This window comes from Leopardus geoffroyi, chromosome A3 (genome assembly GCF_018350155.1).
Source record: "Leopardus geoffroyi isolate Oge1 chromosome A3, O.geoffroyi_Oge1_pat1.0, whole genome shotgun sequence".
Classification (NCBI taxonomy): domain Eukaryota; kingdom Metazoa; phylum Chordata; class Mammalia; order Carnivora; family Felidae; genus Leopardus; species Leopardus geoffroyi.
In genome coordinates this window covers 79,323,398-79,343,364 of record NC_059336.1, presented here as the reverse complement: position 1 = coordinate 79,343,364, position 19,967 = coordinate 79,323,398, and the positions used below count along the sequence as shown (strand labels likewise).

Genomic DNA, 19,967 nt, shown 5'->3' with positions numbered 1-19,967 from the left:
CTGCACTACTTACATAATTTCTTGGCAAATTTACTTTATGCCTGTCCTTGCTTTTTTGTTTTCCTTCATCATGTCATCTTAATGTCCTGATTTATTCTCCCTAAAAAAGTATTGCAATTCTTTATGTACCTTCATTGAATCCTTAATATGTTTTTTTTTTTTTAATATTTATGTAGTGTTTTGATGGGAAGGACTTTTTTTGTTTTTTAATTTTTTTTTAATCTTTATTTTTGAGAGAGAAAGAGCCTGAATGGGGGAAGGGCAAGGAGAGGGAGACACAAAATCTGAAGCAGGCTCCAGACTGGGAGCTGTCAGCACAGAGACTGATGCGGGGCTCAAACTCACAAACCATGAGATCATGACCTGAGCTGAAGTCAGAAGCCCAACCCACTGATCCACTCAGGCACCCCGAATCCTTAATATGTTTAAGTTCAGCTTCAAAGTCTCCAAGTTACAGTATAGTCAGGTGGGTTTTTTTTTGCAGGGGATGGGGAGCTTTAGTTATATTAATGCTTTTAAGATTATCATCTGAGACTGATCATGCTTAGAAGTAGTTGAATAACTGACTCATTTAGCATATGGAAATTTTTGTCACAAAATTTGTGGCCCCATCTGCTTAATTTTATAGAGCTAGTTATGATCAAAGAGTTTCATGGTCCCATAGTTTCAGTGTTTTGTTTTGTTTTGTTTTTTTCTAGTTGTTAACATGACCATACTTTGCGATTTCTCTTCTTCCTATTAATGATCACCGTTTAGCTGTTAGCAGTTTCAGGAATTAATACGTAGTGCCAGATAACACTCAGAAGGTCAGATGTGCTAATTGGGAGTAGGTCTCATAAATGGTGTTTTTGGTTAAAAATTAAACTTAGGGGCGCCTGCGTGGCTCAGTCAGTTCGGTGTCTGACTTCATTCAGCTCAGGTCATGATTTCGCCATTCACAGTTCAAGCTCTGCTTTGGGCTCTGTGATGATAACTCAGAGCGTAGAGCCTGTTTCAGATTCTCTGTCTCCCTCTCTCCCTCTGCCCCTCCCCCGCTCATGCTGTGTCTCTCTCTCTCTCTCAAAAATAAATAAACGTTAAACAAATTTTTTTTAATAAAATAAATAAACTTAGGCTTCTCTCTACATAAACAATTTGGTGGGGGGAGGGGCGAGAAAATGCACACACACGCAGGGGAGGAGCAAAGGAAGAGAGAATCTTACGCAGGCTCCGTGGATGTGGGTCTCAGTCTCAGACTGTGAGTTCATGACCTGAGCTGAAATCAGGAGTTGGACACTTAAACTGACTGAGCCACCCAAGCACCCTCTATATGAAAAATTCTTAATAGAATTTGACATGACTTTGGAAACTACTCTAGTCAAATGTTCACTTGATTATTTACATGAAAACATTGTTTTCATTTCCTTATCTGATGTTCACAGAAAGATTAAAGAAAGTTTTACATGTATTTTAATTGTGGTAAAATATACATCACTAAAATTTACCATGTTAACCATATATAAGTATGCAGTTCTGTGGTAGTTAGTACATTCACTTTGTATTCACCACCATCAGTTTCAGCGATTTTTTTCACTTCCCCCAACTAAAACTGTTTCCCATTCTCCCTTCTCCCAAACCCCTTGCAACTTCTATTGTACTACTTGTCTCTATGTATTTGACTGTCCTAGGTACCTCATTTAAGTAGAATCATATAATCTTATTAGCATAGTGTATTCACGTTTTCATGTGGTAGCATGTATCAGAATTTCCCGATTTTTTAAGGCTGAACAATATTCCATAGTGTGTAAATGCCACGTTTTGTTTATCCATTCATCTGTCAGATGCTTTTGGGTTGCTTATATCTTTTGGCTTTTATAATGTTTCCATGAACATGAGTATCCAGATACCTTTTGAGTTCCTGCTTTCACTTCTTTTTTATACATACCCAGAAGTGGAATTGCTGGATCATATGGGAATTCTGTGTTTAATTCTTTGAGGAATCACCCTGCCGCTTTCCCATAGTCGCTGTGCCATTTTATATTCCTACCAGCAATGCACAAAGGTGCCAGTTTCTTCACACACCTTGCTGAAACTTGTTTTCTGTTTTTTTGACAGTAGCCATCCTAATGGGTACAAACATGTATTCCTTAAGTAGTAATACATATGTAGGGTATATATTTAGAACTTACACATAATAAAATATTCTTGGTTTTTCTTAGTTTAGAAGAATTCTGTCACTTCTGTTCTTCAGCCAACTAATACTTCACCTCCAGCAATGAAAATATAAATCCAGGTCTTTAGAAATATAAATCCTGGCCATTTTTGTATTCTGAATTTTGAATAATTTGCATGTGTCAGTTCTGTTCCATATTGGAAGATGTTGTTTTGTGTGACTGCTACTCTAATCTCATGGAGTATTAAGCCTCCCATATGCCGGGAATATTACTATTGTTGTTTTGCCAATAATGTTGGTTCCTTTTATTCAATTCCCATTGTACTTCATATCATATAATTTTGTGGTAACTATATGTTGAATAGACTCCTATTTCAGTATCCTTATGTCCTCAGTTTGATTATAAGTTCCAAAATAGCAGAACCACATTACTTAACACTCCCCACAAAATTGACGCAAATAACTAGTGTATACTTCTGGCATGTGGGAGGCTTATTATTCCATGAGACTATCAGAGCTTCTTCAAAATTATGACAGGCAGTTTGTAGTGAGGATAGTACTTCATAGGTTTAGGTTGATTTTAATATTTGGATGAAATATATAGGTTTAGGTTTATTTTAATATTTGGATGAGATAGAGTATATCTAATAAGTGGCTATAAGACTGGTGTTGAAGACTAAGTCTCTAGTGAATGAGTCTAGTCAAGATACCTGAATCGCAGTTAATGATACTTGAATATATAGAAGATTTTCAAGCATCTTGACCAGTAATTTTTCTACAGTATTAAAGATACACTCTTCTAGAAAAAAAGAAAGATACAACTAGATGATGGTGAGATGTCATGTATTATAATGAATTTTTTAAATGTATGGATTTATTTGTAGAAAACAGGTTTTTTGCACACCTAAGATGTTTTCTGTTTTTGCAGTCACCAACTTGTGAAATCAGCATTGCACCAAATGAGTGTTCATCTAGGAAGCAATTATTTTTTAAGATCTCTTTATTCCATTTGCTTACAGAATAGTGATGGCTATATTTATATAATGAGCAAAATCTTCCAATTTTTAAAATGCTAACTTGCTAAGTAAAGAATAGACTGTATTTTTTCCTACACAAAGCTAAAATAATGAAAACAGATATGGTATTAAACACATTGTAATACCTTATTTACTAGAATGTCTAATTTGCTATCAGTATGTTTTAATAGAGAATTTTCTCTTGATCTCCAGTATTCAGAAGATATGAAGCATAAGACCACTCTTCTGGAGCTTCAAAAAATGTTTACATATTTAATGGTATGTTTGAGAACTATGTATGGAAAACTAATTAGATATAACCTGTATAAGTTGAAAACATTAAATGAAGTTCATTTGTATTGGATTTGCCCCGACTGTATACTCTTATTTTTCGAGTTGAATTTGTCAGTAATTTGTTAAAAGTAACTTTTAACAGTTACATCTCCATTATCTGCATTCTGTTAATTTGTCCTTTGAAAAATTCTTTGTGTCCGGTCCCTTTCCCATCACAGTGTCACATTCACCCCCATAGTTTTCTGATTGATTTCTCTTTGTTCCTCTTAATTCCCACTCTCAAAAGTATAAAACTAATCAATCTTTAAAAATTAGCAAATCTTACAGTGTTTATTCTCCTGCTTAAAAGTTTTCAGTGATTTTTTTTTTATTATAAGCAGAATCGTATTCAGATTCATCAGCAGTGGCACATGTCTTCTGATTTTGCCCCTTCCTTTTAACTTCCTCTCTCCTTTCTTTCTTTCTTTCTTTCTTTCTTTCTTTCTTTCTTTCTTTCTTTCTTTCTTTCTTTTTTAAAATTTTTGTTTTGTTTTTTAGATTTTAGTTTTATTTTTTAAGTATGCTGTACACCCAGTGTGGGGCTTGAACCCAAGCCCTAAGATCGAGAGTCACGTGCTCTTCCAACTGAGCCAGCCAGCCAGGTGCCCCTACAACTATTAAACTGAAAATGCCACGAAAATCAAACAACAGTGAAATAGAAGAGCAATTCCTTGTAGATTTACTCCGTTTTGTTGTTGTTTCGTTATTTATGCAAGAACCTTGTGATAATGCTCTTTTTATTTGAGACACAGATTTGTTTGTTTCATGATCTACCCCTCCCCCTTCTCCTTTGCAGGAGAGTGAATGCAAAGCATATAATCCTAGACCCTTTTGTAAAACATACACCATGGACAAGCAGCCTCTGAATACTGGGGAGCAGAAGGATATGACAGAATTTTTTACTGATCTGATTACTAAAATTGAGGAAATGTCTCCAGAACTGGTTAGTACCAGGATACTGAAGTTTCTTTGAAATTTGTACAGATTTGCCCAATTTTAATTACTCACCTTTGTTTGTTTTTAAAGAAAAATACCGTCAAAAGTTTGTTTGGAGGTGTAATTACAAACAATGTTGTGTCCTTGGTAAGTAGTGTACCTGTTCTTCACTTTTTGGAAATCTTATCGTATATTTTAGCTTATTGTAATAAATTACTAATATTTGTTGGTTGACCAGGATTGTGAACACGTTAGTCAGACTGCTGAAGAATTTTATACTGTGAGGTGCCAAGTGGCTGATATGAAGAACATTTATGTGAGTAATGTATATATTGTTTAGACTTTTTCTGCTTTTAATTTCTTATATACAGCAAGTTTATTTTTGTTATCTTGATAGAAGATTAACTTTCATGTTTTCATCTATTTTCTTCTCATTATGCAAATCAAATAAGAATTAGAGATAGGCCAAAAAGCTGGTATTTTTTCCCCATTCAAAACCAAAATACTTGTACTTTTGAAAAATTTAGTAAGATTAATGGAGCATCTTGTCATTTTGAGGGAAGACATTTTTTACTAAAATTTAGTGTTTTTTAAAATAGAAAAGTTTGTTTTTCTGTGTGCATTCTGCCCAAATTATAATTATTGCTTTTTGTAATTTTACATACTGTGAACAGTAATATGAAACTTTAAAATCTGCTTTAATACACAGGAATCTCTTGATGAAGTTACTATTAAAGACACTTTAGAAGGTGACAACATGTATACTTGTTCTCATTGTGGGAAGAAAGTACGAGCTGAAAAAAGGTATGATTTTTGAAATGTAACATTTATCATTTTGATACATCATCAAATGGTAGTAAAACACAGACTTAGAGTAAATTCATGTTAAACTTTTATGAAAATTATGTGGTTAAGGTTAAGGTTAGCTGCTTGGTGCTCATTCTTACCAGCTTTTCATTCAGTTATTCAAGTATACTTTTAAGCATCCTTAAATTTTTCCAAATTATTTTTGTCCTTTTAATTAATCAAATATTTACCAAGGTCCAGGCCCCTGGCTGGCTCAGTCAGTAGAGGACGTGACTCTTCATCTCCAGATCGTAAGTTTGAGGCCCACATTGGGCATGAAACCTATAAATATTTACCAAGGTCTGATTCCTTTAACCCTTTGCTGTGCAGTCAGTCACTAAATCATGATAGTGAGTCTCCTCATGAACTGAAGATGTCTTCCGCTGAATCTCTGAAGTGAGAGACTTTTTTCTTAAGAGCTAGCCATAAGATGGCCAGTTTAGGACAGACTTGTTGGCTAAAGATGTTTTGATTCTACAGGTGAACTTTGAATGGCAAATAGAAATTGGATTGAGAGAGCATCATATACGGTTAGTTATTAGGAACAAGGGCAGAGAAATAGAAATGACCTTGTACGTACAAGAAGTCCAGGATTAGGCCAGCCTGCCTTGAAGTGGAGGACTTGCATTGACCAGTAATAGAAAATATGATTAGAAACATACAATGACATGGGGCGCCTGGGTGGCGCAGTCGGTTAAGCGTCCGACTTCAGCCAGGTCACGATCTCGCGGTCCGTGAGTTCGAGCCCCGCGTCAGGCTCTGGGCTGATGGCTCAGAGCCTGGAGCCTGTTTCCGATTCTGTGTCTCCCTCTCTCTCTGCCCCTCACCCGTTCATGCTCTGTCTCTCTCTGTCCCAAAAATAAATAAACGTTGAAAAAAAATTAAAAAAAAAAAAAAGAAACATACAATGACATAAAATCGTTAACATCTAGATTTGGGGATTGTTTGCATAATTGGTTGATGCCATTTGAACATGTGCCTGAGAAAGACCGTAACTTCTGCAAAGGACTGACTGTGAGATCTAAGCCAACCTAAAAGTGCAGAGGAAGAAGTGACGGAATTGAAGCCAGGAAAGAAAGAAAATCGGGATAGGACGGTAACCTAGAAATTGGGGCAGAGAATCTCATGAGGAAGGTATTCAATTGACATAGTAGTCCACAAAAAAGGAAAAATGACAGCTGAGTAAAAGCATTGGGTTTTACAAAAGACAGTTTAGTGGTATGTTTTTTTCAGATTGTAGCAATTAGAAGCAGGGTTGTCAAGTTACATGGTATCTATCAAGTACAGATCATTCATTTTAGAAATTTGGCAATAAAAAACAAGGAAAATGGAATCTAGAAAGGGCTTTGAGATCAAACAACAGTTTTCTGGATGACATAAATCTGAGCATGTTGGAAGGCAGAGAAAGATTGTAAAGGTAGACATACTTAAATGAAACCACAGGGAGAAGCCAAGCTCATCTGATGAGAATTGGGTTAGGATATGAGTTATAAGACTTAGACAGAATGGGGTCCATTAAAAATTTGTTACTATGGAGGGATATGAGGAATAAATAAAAGATAATTGAGAGGCATTTTCTTTGGAGAATGTCATTTTAGTTGTAATTTTATAAATAAACTTACTGAAAATATATGTCATTCTCAATAACTTACTTCGTGAAACATTCCCTACTTTTGACTAATATTTGCCTGTTTTTCTAAAATAGTGTCTTGTCTCTCAGGCAAAGTTTTACTCAGTCCTTTATATTATTACCATACTTTTGGATGTCTATAATAACCTAGTAAGTGTTCACCAGAAATGGGCTAAGGATCATCTTTTGCTCTATGTTTAAACCTTTGTTTTTCTCAGTTTATTCATTCTTTCCTGAATAATTTTACCACCATAACTTTAGTCTCTACTGATATGCTTATGATTCTTAAATCATCTTACCTAATTCAGAATGCTGTGGTGTGTCCTCCCAGCTGTGACTTGTGTGTCTCATAGATTTAGTAGGTCTACAACATAATTCTCCTCTCTTTTTAGTTCCATTTATGTCTTGTATCCTCTGAATCGTGCATGGTTCCACGGTCAACCACAAGTCCTTTAGTGACTCTTAGCTCTCAGGCTAAAGTTCATAGTCTGACAAGGCACACAAAGGCCTTCATCATTTGACTCCTTTATACTTCTGTAACATCATCTTTTGCCAGTTCAAAAAATCCATAATGATGATTTTTAGAGTTCTTACTTCCTCTGCTTATGAAATCCTTCAGTTACCTGGTCTCCCTAAATTCCTTTTTTTCCTTAACTAAGTTTCTGATTCAAACAGAAACTCTTTTTGATTCAGAATCTTAGAATCCTAAGTATGATGAAGAATTATTCTCCAAAATTCATTATTTTTCATGAATCCAAGCTTTTATATATATATACGTATATATATATGTGTATATATATATATATATGTATATATATGTATATATATATTTATTTTTTTGTTGTTGTTTAAACTGAAATATTGGTGTTTTATTACTTTTTTTAAAATTTGAACTGGCAATATTTATTATAAGATTTAGGTAACCAATTAACTTGGTGCTGCTGCATTGTTGTAACATCCAGCCTTGTTTATTGAATGCTGTCAGGCAGCGTTCTAAAAGTAGTAGGAAATAGGCAGTTTAATCTCCATTTTAGGAATTTCCAAATTAGGAATTAAGCTCAGAGAGGTTAAATAACTTGTTCAGGGTCATATGTCTGGTAAATAAAACAGCCAGACTTTGCAGTTCTAATTTATAAAAATAAATAGGTCACTTCCTGTTACTTAAGATAGAAGAGAAAACTCTGAACCAGAGACCCTCCCCCCATATCTTTGGAGTATGTATGGTGTGATGCCTTTTTATGCTTCAGTAGCACCTTTAATTTCATGGAATTTACCGCAGTGTACTGTAATTTTTAATTTTTCTTACCTAAACACAGGGAAACCCTTTCAAAATGGAAGAAGTCATGTAAGAGGGGGATATATGGTTACAGATACATTTAATAAGAACATGATTTAGAATACTTTTTATTATTTACTCTGAGTTGAATGTTGAAATGTATAGTAAATGATACCAGTTGAAGTACGTTTTGAAAGAGATTTTTAACAGTTGTTTTTTTCATGTCTTTCAGGGCATGTTTTAAGAAATTGCCTCGCATTCTGAGTTTTAATACTATGAGATATACATTTAATATGGTAACAATGATGAAAGAGAAAGTGAACACACACTTTTCCTTCCCATTACGTTTGGATATGACGCCCTATACAGAAGATTTTCTAATGGGGAAGAGTGATAGGAAAGAAGGTAATTTTTTATCTTTCTCTTGCCTATATTTATCGTAGGTCTCCATAACCAGACAGTCATCATTACAAAGTTATAACCAACTACACATTTAACAAAATGAAATTAAATTTTAGAAAGGGGAATGTATTGAAGTACAGTGTGGCACATCAGTCATTAGCCAGTAAATATTTAGTATTTACTAGGATTGCGTTCTAGGCACTCCTCTGGGTGTTAGGGACATGGCAGTGAACAAGTAAACATGGTTTCTTACCTCATAGAACTTAAGTCTAGTAGGCACATCTTACTGAAAAAGAAATTACTGGGATGCCTGGGTGGCTCAGTCGGTTAATCATCCGACTCTTGGTTTCTGCTCAGGTCATGATCTCCCGGTTCATGGGTTCAAGCCCCTTATTGGGCTCTGTGCTGCCATTGTGGAGCCTGCTTGGGATTCTCTCTCTCTTCACCCCTCTCTCACTGCCCCTCCCCTGCTTGCATGTGTGTGTTTGTTCTCTCTCAAAAAATAAAGTTAAAAGAAATTACAAACAGAATGTGTCATCAGATAGGATGGTGAATGTATCTCATATCTAGCGGAATCAGAGATGGCTTTCACCAAGGTAACGTTGAAGTAGAGACTGAGTAAGGACTAGATTGAGAGGAATGGCTAATCTCTTTAGGTGGGTAGGAGGTGGGGGTGGAGTTGATAAGATGGACAAAAGGCAGTGACCAGATCATTTTGTTGGTAGGCCAGGTCTTTTTTTTTTTTTTTTTTTTTTTTTTAAGTAGAAAAAGCAGAGGCAAGCTGGGGAGAGGGGCAGAGGGAGAGCGAGAGAATCTTCATCAGGCTCCATGCTCAGCATAGACCCTGATGTGGGGCAATATCCCACAACCCTGGGATTACTACCTCAGCTGAAATCAAGAGTCAGATGTTCAACTGGCTGAGCCACTAGACACCCTAATAATTTTAATCTCTCTCTCTCTCTGTCTATTTCTCTCCCTCTCCCCTTCCCTCCCTCCCTCCCTCCCTCTTTCCCTCTCTCTCACTCTCTGTCTCTCTCTTTTTTTTTAATGTGAAACCTTTGGAACATTTTAAGTAGGGAACTGAGATGACCAGGTGGGTCTGGAAAAGGTTATTCTGACTACAGCAATAGAAATAAATGAATTAGGGGCGCCTGGGTGGTGCAGTCGGTTAAGCGTCCGACTTCAGCCAGGTCACGATCTCGCGGTCCGTGAGTTCGAGCCCCGCGTCAGGCTCTGGGCTGATGGCTCGGAGCCTGGAACCTGTTTCCGATTCTGTGTCTCCCTCTCTCTCTGCCCCTCACCCGTTCATGCTCTGTCTCTCTCTGTCCCAAAAATAAATAAACGTTGAAAAAAAAAAATAAATGAATTAGAGGATGATGAAAGGGATGTAGGGAGGCCATTCTGATAAACCACAGGGAAGGTGGTAGCTTGATGAGCAAGTGTACATGGAGAGTTAATAGAATTTGATGATTGAATGAATAAATGAATCTAACAAAGTTACTGAATATCTATCTACTGTGTAACTTATTCTCATAGTGATGGCAGTAGAATGACAATAAAGAGCAAGGTCGGGATACCTGGTTCAGTGTCCAGCTCTTGATTTTGATCTTGGCTCAGGTTATGATCCCAGGGTGGTGGGATTGAGCCCTGTGTCAGGTTCTACACTGAGCGTGGAGCTAGGTTAAGATTGTCTCTCCCTCTCTGTCTCTGTCTCCATCTCCCCCACTCACACTTTGTCTCTCTCAAAAAATAAACATGTAAGTAAGTAAGTAAATAAATAAATAAATAAATAAATAAATAAATAAATAAGTTTTTTGTCCCTTTGGAGCTTACATTTTAGTCTGCTACTAGAGGGAGGGAGAAAAGTCAAGAATGACACAGGTTTGTGGCTTGATCAGCTAGGTGAATAGTGGGGTCAGTATTTCAAGATCTCAAGAAAAAGGGAATGTGGTCAGAAGTATTGAATGCTAAAGAAAAGGAATAGTTCAGTAAGAACATAACTGAAAACATGTAAAGACGTTGGTTATCTTTATCATAGCATTTTCATTTGAGTATTACAATAGAGAGGCAGATTGCAATGAGTTAAAGATGACACTTGGTTCATATCTAGTTACCTCCAAATTATTACTGCTTTTATAAGACCAGTGATTTTCAAACTTAGGTTTATGTGCCTCAAGGAGCACAAACAGGTGAGAGAAAAAAGCAGAGAACTCTTTGTCTTTGCATTCTTTAGATGGAGAAGTTCTGTTTTACGTAATAGCGATCTGGCAGTGTTTTCTTTGTATAAAAAGTTCTACCGATTAAAAATTTTAAGGTGTGAAGAAGCCACTGTATTTTACGATTTGAGAAAGAGAACTGTGTTTTTAATCTTTATACTCCATTGCCTGGCACTTGAACATTCAGTAAATGTTTTACCAAATGGTATATGAGAAGCGTAGACAATGAGGGTAGGCTGTTCTTTAAGAGAAGAATGTGCTCTTTCTTTGAAGAGAGAAGAGAGATTGGTGACTGTAGCTGTAGAGGAGTATGGAGTTCAGAATTTGAATATGTTTAGAGGTGCTTGGGTGGCTCAATCAGTTAAGCTTCCAACTTCAGCTCAGGTCGAGATCTCGCAGTTTGTGGGTTCTAGCTCCACATTGGACTCTGCGCTAACAAGCTCAGAGCCTAGAGCCTGCTTTGGTTTCTGTGTGTGTGTGTGTGTCTCTCTCTACCCGTCCCCCCACTTGTGCTCTTTCTTTCTCTCTCTCTCTCTCAAAAAATGAATAAACATTTTAAAAATTAAAAAAGAATTTGAATATGTTTAGAAGTTGCAGAAAATGAGCCAGAAGAAGATGATTAACTTTGAAAATACTTTATAGACGAAGTTAAGAAGTAGGTGTTGTATATATACATCCTACTGTTTAGAACTCTTTCCAAACCATTTCAAAAATTATAGTGAGACTGCCAAGTTATACTTACTGGTATTTTTCATGATGCTTCCATGTGTAGAAGTAGCAGAAATTTATGCCAAGATGAAGGATTTTTTTAGGCCACAAGTGATGGGTTCAGAGTGGGATCCTACCTAGCACATCCAAACTTCTCGGCTGCTACTTTGACACTGTTAGCTATTTCCTTCCCTCCACAGTTATTACTTTCTTTCCAGTTTAGACTATGCGCTCAAGTTAACTTAATCTGCTTTCACTCACTTATTTCTGATGATACTTTTCCCTTTCTAAAGGATGCTGAGAATACAGATCATAAATCTTTGAATTTACTGGATTATTCTGTAATTTTTCCATAGTATCTTTTATCCCTTTCAGATTTAAATCTTTAGCGACAGAAAGCATGTCTTTTATTTTCTGTCTCCTGATACAAAATGATAAACTGTAACTTGACATTAAGAGACATAAGTACCTTAATGCCTTTTCAGATCTTGTATTTGCTTGCTCCTAATAAGATGAATGAAAAATTTTGTATTCTGCTATTTCAAAAGGAACAAGATTAGACAAAACATATTTTACATTTCTACATTATGTTGAGGTTGCCCATAGTCATGCAGTAACACATGGTTGTTTTTCCAAGTGATTTGTGTAAATGTTCCTTGAAATTGTAGACTATGAATGGGGAATGATTAGCAAATATTTGTACCTCTTATAATACATAATGTATCTGTGCCTTTTTCTGTATATATTACGTAAAGTGATTCTAAGGTGTCACTGTGCAGTATTCAGAATTATTACCATTATCTTATGTAAATCATTTCAGGTTTTAAGGAAGTCAGTGATCATTCAAAAGATACAGAGAGCTATGAGTATGACTTAATAGGAGTAACTGTTCATACAGGAACAGCAGATGGTGGGCACTATTATAGCTTCATCAGAGATATAGTCAATCCACATGCTTATAAAAACAATAAATGGTGAGTTTTAAATATTTTATTCTTGGGATTAAATTCTTTTTCCTGTTTTTAAAGTTTAAACTTGTGATTGGTTTTGCTTCATATGTTTCCTGATTTTATTTTTCTAAAAACTTTCTATAAAATTAGGAAATGTTAAATGAAAGTAACTTTCATAAGATGATAAAAATCAATTGTTCTTAAACTTCTTTTGAGAACTTGATGATGGTGTCCTGAGACAAATGAATATCCAAGGTTTTACACAGCTTTAGATTCATAGACAATATTGCACCTTCCGAATCTTCTCTTTATTCACTCATTCAAGAGTTGTTTGCTGAGTGTCTTCTATAAAGGTGGCTTCAGAGTCCTTGTATACGCCAATTCGAAGTTGCCTGAATGCTCCACTCTGTCCACCTTACTTTTCCCCTTCCAACCCGTACTTTTTTTTTTAGCAACTTTTATCAAGGTAATGGTTGGAAGTCATTAAATCAGTGCTTAATAGCTGTTTTTTGCTATTTAGATATTGTTAGGTAGAGTCTCAAGTATAGTGGCTATATCAATAGTAGGCACTGTTCTATTGTTGGGAATATTGCTTTGAACAAAATGTACATTGGTAAATTGATCTGCAGTTAGCAGAATAGTTTGGTTCCACTCTTTAAGCTGTCATGTCCATGCTATCTTACCTTGTTTGCCCATTTGAATATAATTCCATATTTGGGATCCATTTTGATCATAAATTTTAAAATGACGTCTTTATTTTTGGAAGCTCTCCCATCTCTTAATCTTTTCTGTCTGGTAGCTTTACATATTCTATTAATGCAAACTTGTTATTTGTTTTTATGAACTCTTTTGTTACCCCTAGTTTTTTATAAATGCGTTTATTGGATTTTAGGACAGTTAAGATTTGTACAATTATATTCTAGTTTTTAGTAGATTAGCGTTGTCAAAACAAGAACATAGAATTTATTTACTTCATGTTAAAAATAGTCGGATCACAAAAAAAAGTTTGATTACTTCTTGTAATTTGTTACTATGTAATGTAAATATTTTTTAAATAGGTATAATACAGAGATACTCAGTACATATATACTTGGTCAACACTATATGCTCTGTTTTAGGTATCTTTTTAATGATGCTGAGGTAAAACCTTTTGATTCTGCTCAACTGGCCTCTGAATGTTTTGGCGGGGAGATGACGGTGAGTTTTATTCAGAAATTATAAATGTTTTGTGACTTTTCATGTGTTATGCAGTATTATAAAATCCAGTAGTAGAATCACTAAACTTTCTTTTAATTGCTATGATTAAAACTAAAATTTATTCCTTTGTTGCTTATTGAAGTCGAGACTGTTTGGAATAGATACCAGGCACTGGGAAATACCTTTTAAAAGACTATTTCTGCATTCAACTAATTAAGAAGGTTAAGACTTAAAATTGAAAATTTAAAATAGTAGTATAGGAATTGAATTACATTGCTGTGAAACATTATGATGGAAGAAGTTGTTCACTTGAATGCTTTGGGATTCAAGCAAAAAGAAATTACTCTTTATGGACATAATATGAAAAATCTTTGTCAAGGACATTGGCTTGAGCTGAGCTCGAAGAAGTATTCTTTCAGTACTTTTTTGTAATGGCAGCAGCAACCTGATTATTACTATTGACAGGATACACAAAAAATATCTTACCTGTTATGTTATTATCTCTAAGACATGAGAAAAGACAATTAGGTTGGAATACTAGTGTTTAATTATAATATAACAATTACAATAAAATAGGCATTTTATCCAAGTATCAATTTTCTGAAAACTGTTAAAATACTGTTTTGATTCTCAAAAGACCAGCGTTAGTCATTCCCATTTCACAGATAAGCCCACGTAAAGTTATTTTTCACTTTAATAGCCATGTGTATTGTGAAATCACTGTTCACATTCTGGATTTTAATGCTCTTTGTTGCACTTACATACTACTATTAATAGAAAAGAGGAAGTAGGCAAATTGCTAACACTTCAGAAATGGATAGAAGGAGGATGTAAATAATGAGTTCCTGATGCCATCATTAAACTGACTGCATCTCTAAATGTTATTTGTAAAATATTTCCTCAAAACAAAAAAAGAAGAAAAAGAAAAACAAGTACATTTAGCAAAGTTCTCTTAAAATGTAGTTTTTAAATTGCAAGTACATTTTCTTAACTTTATATACATTATGGTAAAGTATCTTTAAAAATGTTTTGAGGGGCGCCTGGGTGGCTCAGTCGGTTAGGCAGCCGACTTCGGCTCAGGTCATGATCTCACGGTCCGTGAGTTCGAGCCCCGCGTCGGGCCCTGTGCTGACAGCTCGGAGCCTGGAGCCTGTTTCAGATTCTGTGTCTCCCTCTCTCTGACCCTCCCCTGTTCATGCTCTGTCTCTCTCTGTCTCAAAAATAAATAAACGTTAAAAAAAATTAAAAAAAAAATGTTTTGAATATTTTCAGGTGTAGTTGACCCTTGAATAATGTGGGGGTTAAAGGTGCCAGCCCCCCACACAGTCAAAAATCCAAGTATAACTTGTCTGTTGCTCAGAAGCCTTATTGGGCACGCCTGGGTGGCTCAGTCGGTTAAACATCCAGCTTCAACTCAGGTCATGTTCTCATGGTTCATGAGTTCAAGCCCTGTGTTGGGCTCTGTGCTGACAGCTTGGAGCCTGGAGCCTGCTTCGGATTCTGTGACTCCCTCTCTCTCTCTGCCATGTGCATGTGCACTCGTGCTCGCTCACGCTCTCTCTCTCTCTCTCTCTCTCTCTAGAACAAACATTTTAAAAAATTAGAAAAAAAAGAGGCCTTATTGATAACATAAATACTCAGTTAATACATAGTTTGTATGTTACACATTATGTACTATATTCTTTTTTTTAATTAATTAATTTTAAAATTTATATCCAAGGTACTTAGCATATAGTGCAACAATGATTTCAGGGGTAGATTCGTTAATGCCCCTTACCAATTTAGCCCATCCCCCCTCCCACAACCTCTCCAGTAACCCTTTTTGTTCTCCATATTTAAGAGTCTCTTATGTTTTGTCCCCTTCCCTGTTCTTATCTTATTTTTGCTTCCCTTCCCTTGTGTTCATCTGTTCTGTGTCTTAAAGTCCTCATATGAATGAGGTCATATGATGTTTGCTTTCTGACTGCCTGATTTCGCTTAACATAATACCCTCCATTTCCATCCATGTAGTTGCAAATGGCAAGATTTCATTCTTTTTGATTGCCGAGTAATACTCCATTATACATATATGCATACACACCACCTCTTCTTTATCCATTCATCTATTGATGGACATTTGGACTCTTTCATACTTTGGCTATTGATAGTACTGCTATAAATATTGGGGTGCATGTGCCTCTTTGAAACAGCGTACCTGTATCCCTTGGATAAATACCTAGTAGTGCAATTGCTAGGATGTAGGGTAATTCTATTTTTAATTTTTTGAGGGACCTCCATGCTGTTTTCCAGAGGGGCTGCACCAGTTTGCATTCCCATCAGCAGTGCAGAAGAGATCCTCTCTCTCAGCATCCTCACCAACATCTGTTGTTGCCTGAGTTGTTCATGTTAGCCATTCTGACAGGTGTGAGGTGGTATCTCATTGTGGTTTTGATTTGTATTTCTCTGATGATGAGTGATGTTGAGCATTTTTTCATGTGTCAGTTGGCCATGTGGATGTCTTCTTTGGAGAAATGTCATGTCTTTTGCCCATTTCTTCACTGGATTATTTGTTTTTTGGGTGTTGAGTTTGGTAAATTCTTTATAGATTTTGGATACTAACCAACCCTTTATTTGATACATCGTTTGCAAATATCTTCTCCCATTCTGTCAGTTGCCTTTTTCTTTTGCTGATTGCTTCCTTCACTGTGGGGAAGCTTTTTATTTAATGAGGTCCCGATAGTTCATTTATGCTTTTGTTTCCCTTGCCTCTGGAGAGGTATTGAGTAGGAAGTTGCTGCAGCCAAGATCAAAGAGGTTTTTGCCTGCTTTCTCCTCGAGGATTTTGATGGCTTCCTGTCTTACATTTAGGTCTTTCATCCACTGTGAGTTTATTTTTGTGTATGGTGTAAGAAAGTGGTCCAGGTTCATTTTTCTGCATGTCGCTGTCCAGTTTTCCCAGCACCACTTGCTGAAGAGACTGTCTTTACTGTCTTTATTCCATTGGATATTCTTTCCTGGTTTGTCAAAGATTAGTTGGCCATATGTTTGTGGGTCCATTTCTGGGTTCTCTATTCTGTTCCATTGATCTGAGTGTCTGTTCTTATGCCAGTACCATACTGTCTTGATGATTACAGCTTTGTTTTTTATGTTTTATTTTTATTTCTTATGGTTACTTATTTTTGAGAGAGACAGAGTGTGAGCAGAGGAGGGGCAGAGAGAGAGGGAGACACAGAATCGAAGCAGGCTCCAGGCTCTGATCCGTTAGCACAGAGCCCGACACAGGGCTCGAACCCACGAACTGTGAGATCATGACCTGAGCTGAAGTCAGACACTCAACCGACTGAGCCACCCAGGGCCCCCATTATTACAGCTTTGTAATACAGCTTGAAGTCCGGGATTGTGATGCCTCCTGCTTTGGTTTTCTTTTTCAAGGTTGCTTTGGCTATTTGGTATCTTTCTGGTTCCATACAGATTTTAGGATTATTTGTTCTAGCTCTGAAGAATGCTGGTGTTATTTTGATAGGAATACTGTATTCTTACAATAAAGCTAGAGAAAAGAAAATGATATGAAGAAAATCATAAGAAAAATAAATTTACATTACTGTACTGTATTTATTGGGGAAAAAAAAAAAAATCTGCCTTTAAGTGGACCTGTGCAGTTCAAGCCTGTGTTATTCAAAGGTCGACTATACTTTTAGCCAAAAACTTTTGTCAAGGATTTTTATGATGTAGTACTATTTGAACACTATTTACAAAGTTACTATAAAGAATAAAATAGGTATTTATGAAATATTTTATATATAAATACAACTGAGATAAATACAAGCTGAAATATTGTCTTTTAAAGTAGCAAAACTTTTATTTTTTTAAACAGACCAAGACCTATGATTCTGTTACAGATAAATTTATGGATTTCTCCTTTGAAAAGGTAATCATTTCTTTGCATATATCATTTTACATAGTTTTCTTTCTTCCATGTTATCTAATTTTATAGTTAAACTTGGTCAAATTGAAAATATACTTATTTTTTCATCCTTTTTTTTTTTTTTTTGGCCCCTTAAAGACACATAGTGCTTATATGCTGTTTTACAAACGCATGGAACCAGAGGAAGAAAATGGCAAAGAATTCAAATTTGATGTTTCATCAGAGTTACTAGAGGTATAGTTAATTTAACTTAAACAACAGTTTACAAGCATGTCAAGAATTTATGTAAGTAATAGAACTCCAAGAGCAGGCTATGGCAATGTTAGGATTTGTAATCTGGGATGGATTTAACAGTGTTTATAGATAGTCTTGGTAATACTGATACATGACAGATGCATGTGAAGTGAATGAGATTAAAGTGAGTGGAAATAATTAGTAATATTAAAGAGAAATAAGAATAAGACAGGTAAAATAGTTGATGGAATTGGGGCAAGCTCATAAGTAACTTGTATGTGTGGTAATGGATTGGGTGATTGGTGTTCGTTCCTTCTTTGCTTCATGTTACATATAAATGTACCATATATTTGAAATGCACTTAAAATACTATCAAATGCTTTAAAATATGTCTTGATTGTAGTATTGAGGTTTTCTTTGTTTTATAACGTAATAAGTGGTAGTGTTACTTTAACGTCTTAAGAGTTATAAAATACATTCACACCTCTGTGTGTGTTGTGTCAATGTAATAAACTCAGCTGAAAGTACAAAATGTAAATCTTCAAAAAGGTATACCTGGTAAAAATGTAATCTTCCATCTAAACAGTTCAGCTTTTACTATTTAATTGGTTAATATTTGCGCTGTTGCGGTCATGTCTTAAAACCAAGTGGAATTTTTTCCCCCAAACAAATAATCTTAACAGGTGTCTTGCCTACCCATAATATTACTGATAAAAACACAAGAACATCCACATCTTTTAAACCTTTGAATTGGATTTACCAGCAAAATTAGGTGCTTCATTAGATTTCTTATTCTAGATAAGGACCCAACAGTATTTAATGACAACCCAGCCCACTTGTGAAGTAAAATGAAATTTTAACTGAAACCTTAAAGATGTATTTTGTTGGGGCATCTGGGTGGCTCAGTCAGTTAAGCATCCAACTTCGTCTCAGGTCATGATTTCACAGTTCATGAGTTTGAGCCCCACATCAGGCTCTGTGCTGACAGCTCAGAGCCTGGAGCTTGCTTTGGATTCTGTGTCTCCCTCTCTCTGTTCCTCCCTCACTTGCTTCTCTCTCTCTTTCTGTCTCTCAAAAATAAAAATGAAACATTTAAAAATTTTTTTTAACATTTGTTTGTTTTTGAAGGAAAGAGAGAGCATGAGCGGGGCAGGGGCAAGGAGAGAGGGAGACACAGAATTCAAAACGGACTCCAGGCTCTGAGCTTTCAGTGCAGAACCCGACGCAGGGTTCAAACTCCACAAACTGTGAGATCATGACCTGAGCCTGAAAATGAAACATTTTTTAAAAAGATGTATTTTGTTTACATCAACGGTTCTGAAACTTCCTATTCTCAGAACTTTTATATTCTTAAAAAATATTGAGAACCTGGGACACCTAGGTGGTTCAGTTGGGTCCGACTTCATCTCAGATCATGATCTCACGGTTCCAGAGTTCAGCCCCGCTTCGGGCTCTGTGCTGACAGCTCAGAGCCTGGAGCCTGCGTTAATTCTGTGTCTCCCTCTCTCTCTGCCCCTCCCCCACACATGCTCGGTCTCTCTCTGCCTCTCAGAAATAAAACTAATTAAAAAATTTTTTTCTTTTAAATATTGAGAACCTTAAAGTTTTTTAAAATATTAGTTTTAATGTGGTGGTTATATCTGTCAATACTTACTATATTAGAAATTAAAACAATTTTTAAAATTTACATTAATTTATTTAAAAATATCAGAAATAAACTTGTGACATCCTAATATAAATAACATTTTATTAAAAAATATTTTTCAGAACAAAACCCTGTTTTACATGTTGGCAAATCTTTTTAATATCTGATTTAATAGTTGACAGCTAGAGTCTCATAATAGCTTTTTGCATTTGCTCTGTTGTGATCTCATTCATCATGTAGCCTCTGGGAAACTTCATTCTATGCTCAAAAAAGAATGAGAGCTTAAAAAAGGCAGATAGCATCATCGTATTACTAAAAAAATGGTGTAGATCTTACATATACCCTAAAATGGTCACAGGTACTCCACAGCTCTCTCAACCATTCTTTGAGAACCACTGATTTATGTGGTGACAAAAGGAAATCCATCCTTTTGCTCTACCAAAACAAGAAAAATAAACTACATCAAAATATTCTTGATTGCACATCTAAGCCAACCCTTTTTTCCTGGCATTGCTTTAGCTT

General features: G+C 35.7%; 1 protein-coding gene across 11 annotated transcripts in view; it reads left to right on the top strand.

Annotated features, from left to right (window-relative positions):
• Positions 1–19,967, top strand: part of USP34 (ubiquitin specific peptidase 34) — a 252,897-nt gene that overhangs the window by 191,093 nt on the left and 41,837 nt on the right. For all 11 annotated transcript variants that reach the window (XM_045446153.1, XM_045446155.1, XM_045446151.1 and 8 more), the window contains 10 exons: positions 3,382–3,447; positions 4,298–4,444; positions 4,528–4,584; positions 4,676–4,753; positions 5,147–5,241; positions 8,422–8,594; positions 12,336–12,489; positions 13,584–13,662; positions 17,516–17,569; positions 17,705–17,800. In XM_045446153.1, the coding sequence (XP_045302109.1) occupies positions 3,382–3,447; positions 4,298–4,444; positions 4,528–4,584; positions 4,676–4,753; positions 5,147–5,241; positions 8,422–8,594; positions 12,336–12,489; positions 13,584–13,662; positions 17,516–17,569; positions 17,705–17,800 (999 nt within the window). The remainder of the gene's footprint in view (positions 1–3,381; positions 3,448–4,297; positions 4,445–4,527; positions 4,585–4,675; positions 4,754–5,146; positions 5,242–8,421; positions 8,595–12,335; positions 12,490–13,583; positions 13,663–17,515; positions 17,570–17,704; positions 17,801–19,967) is intronic.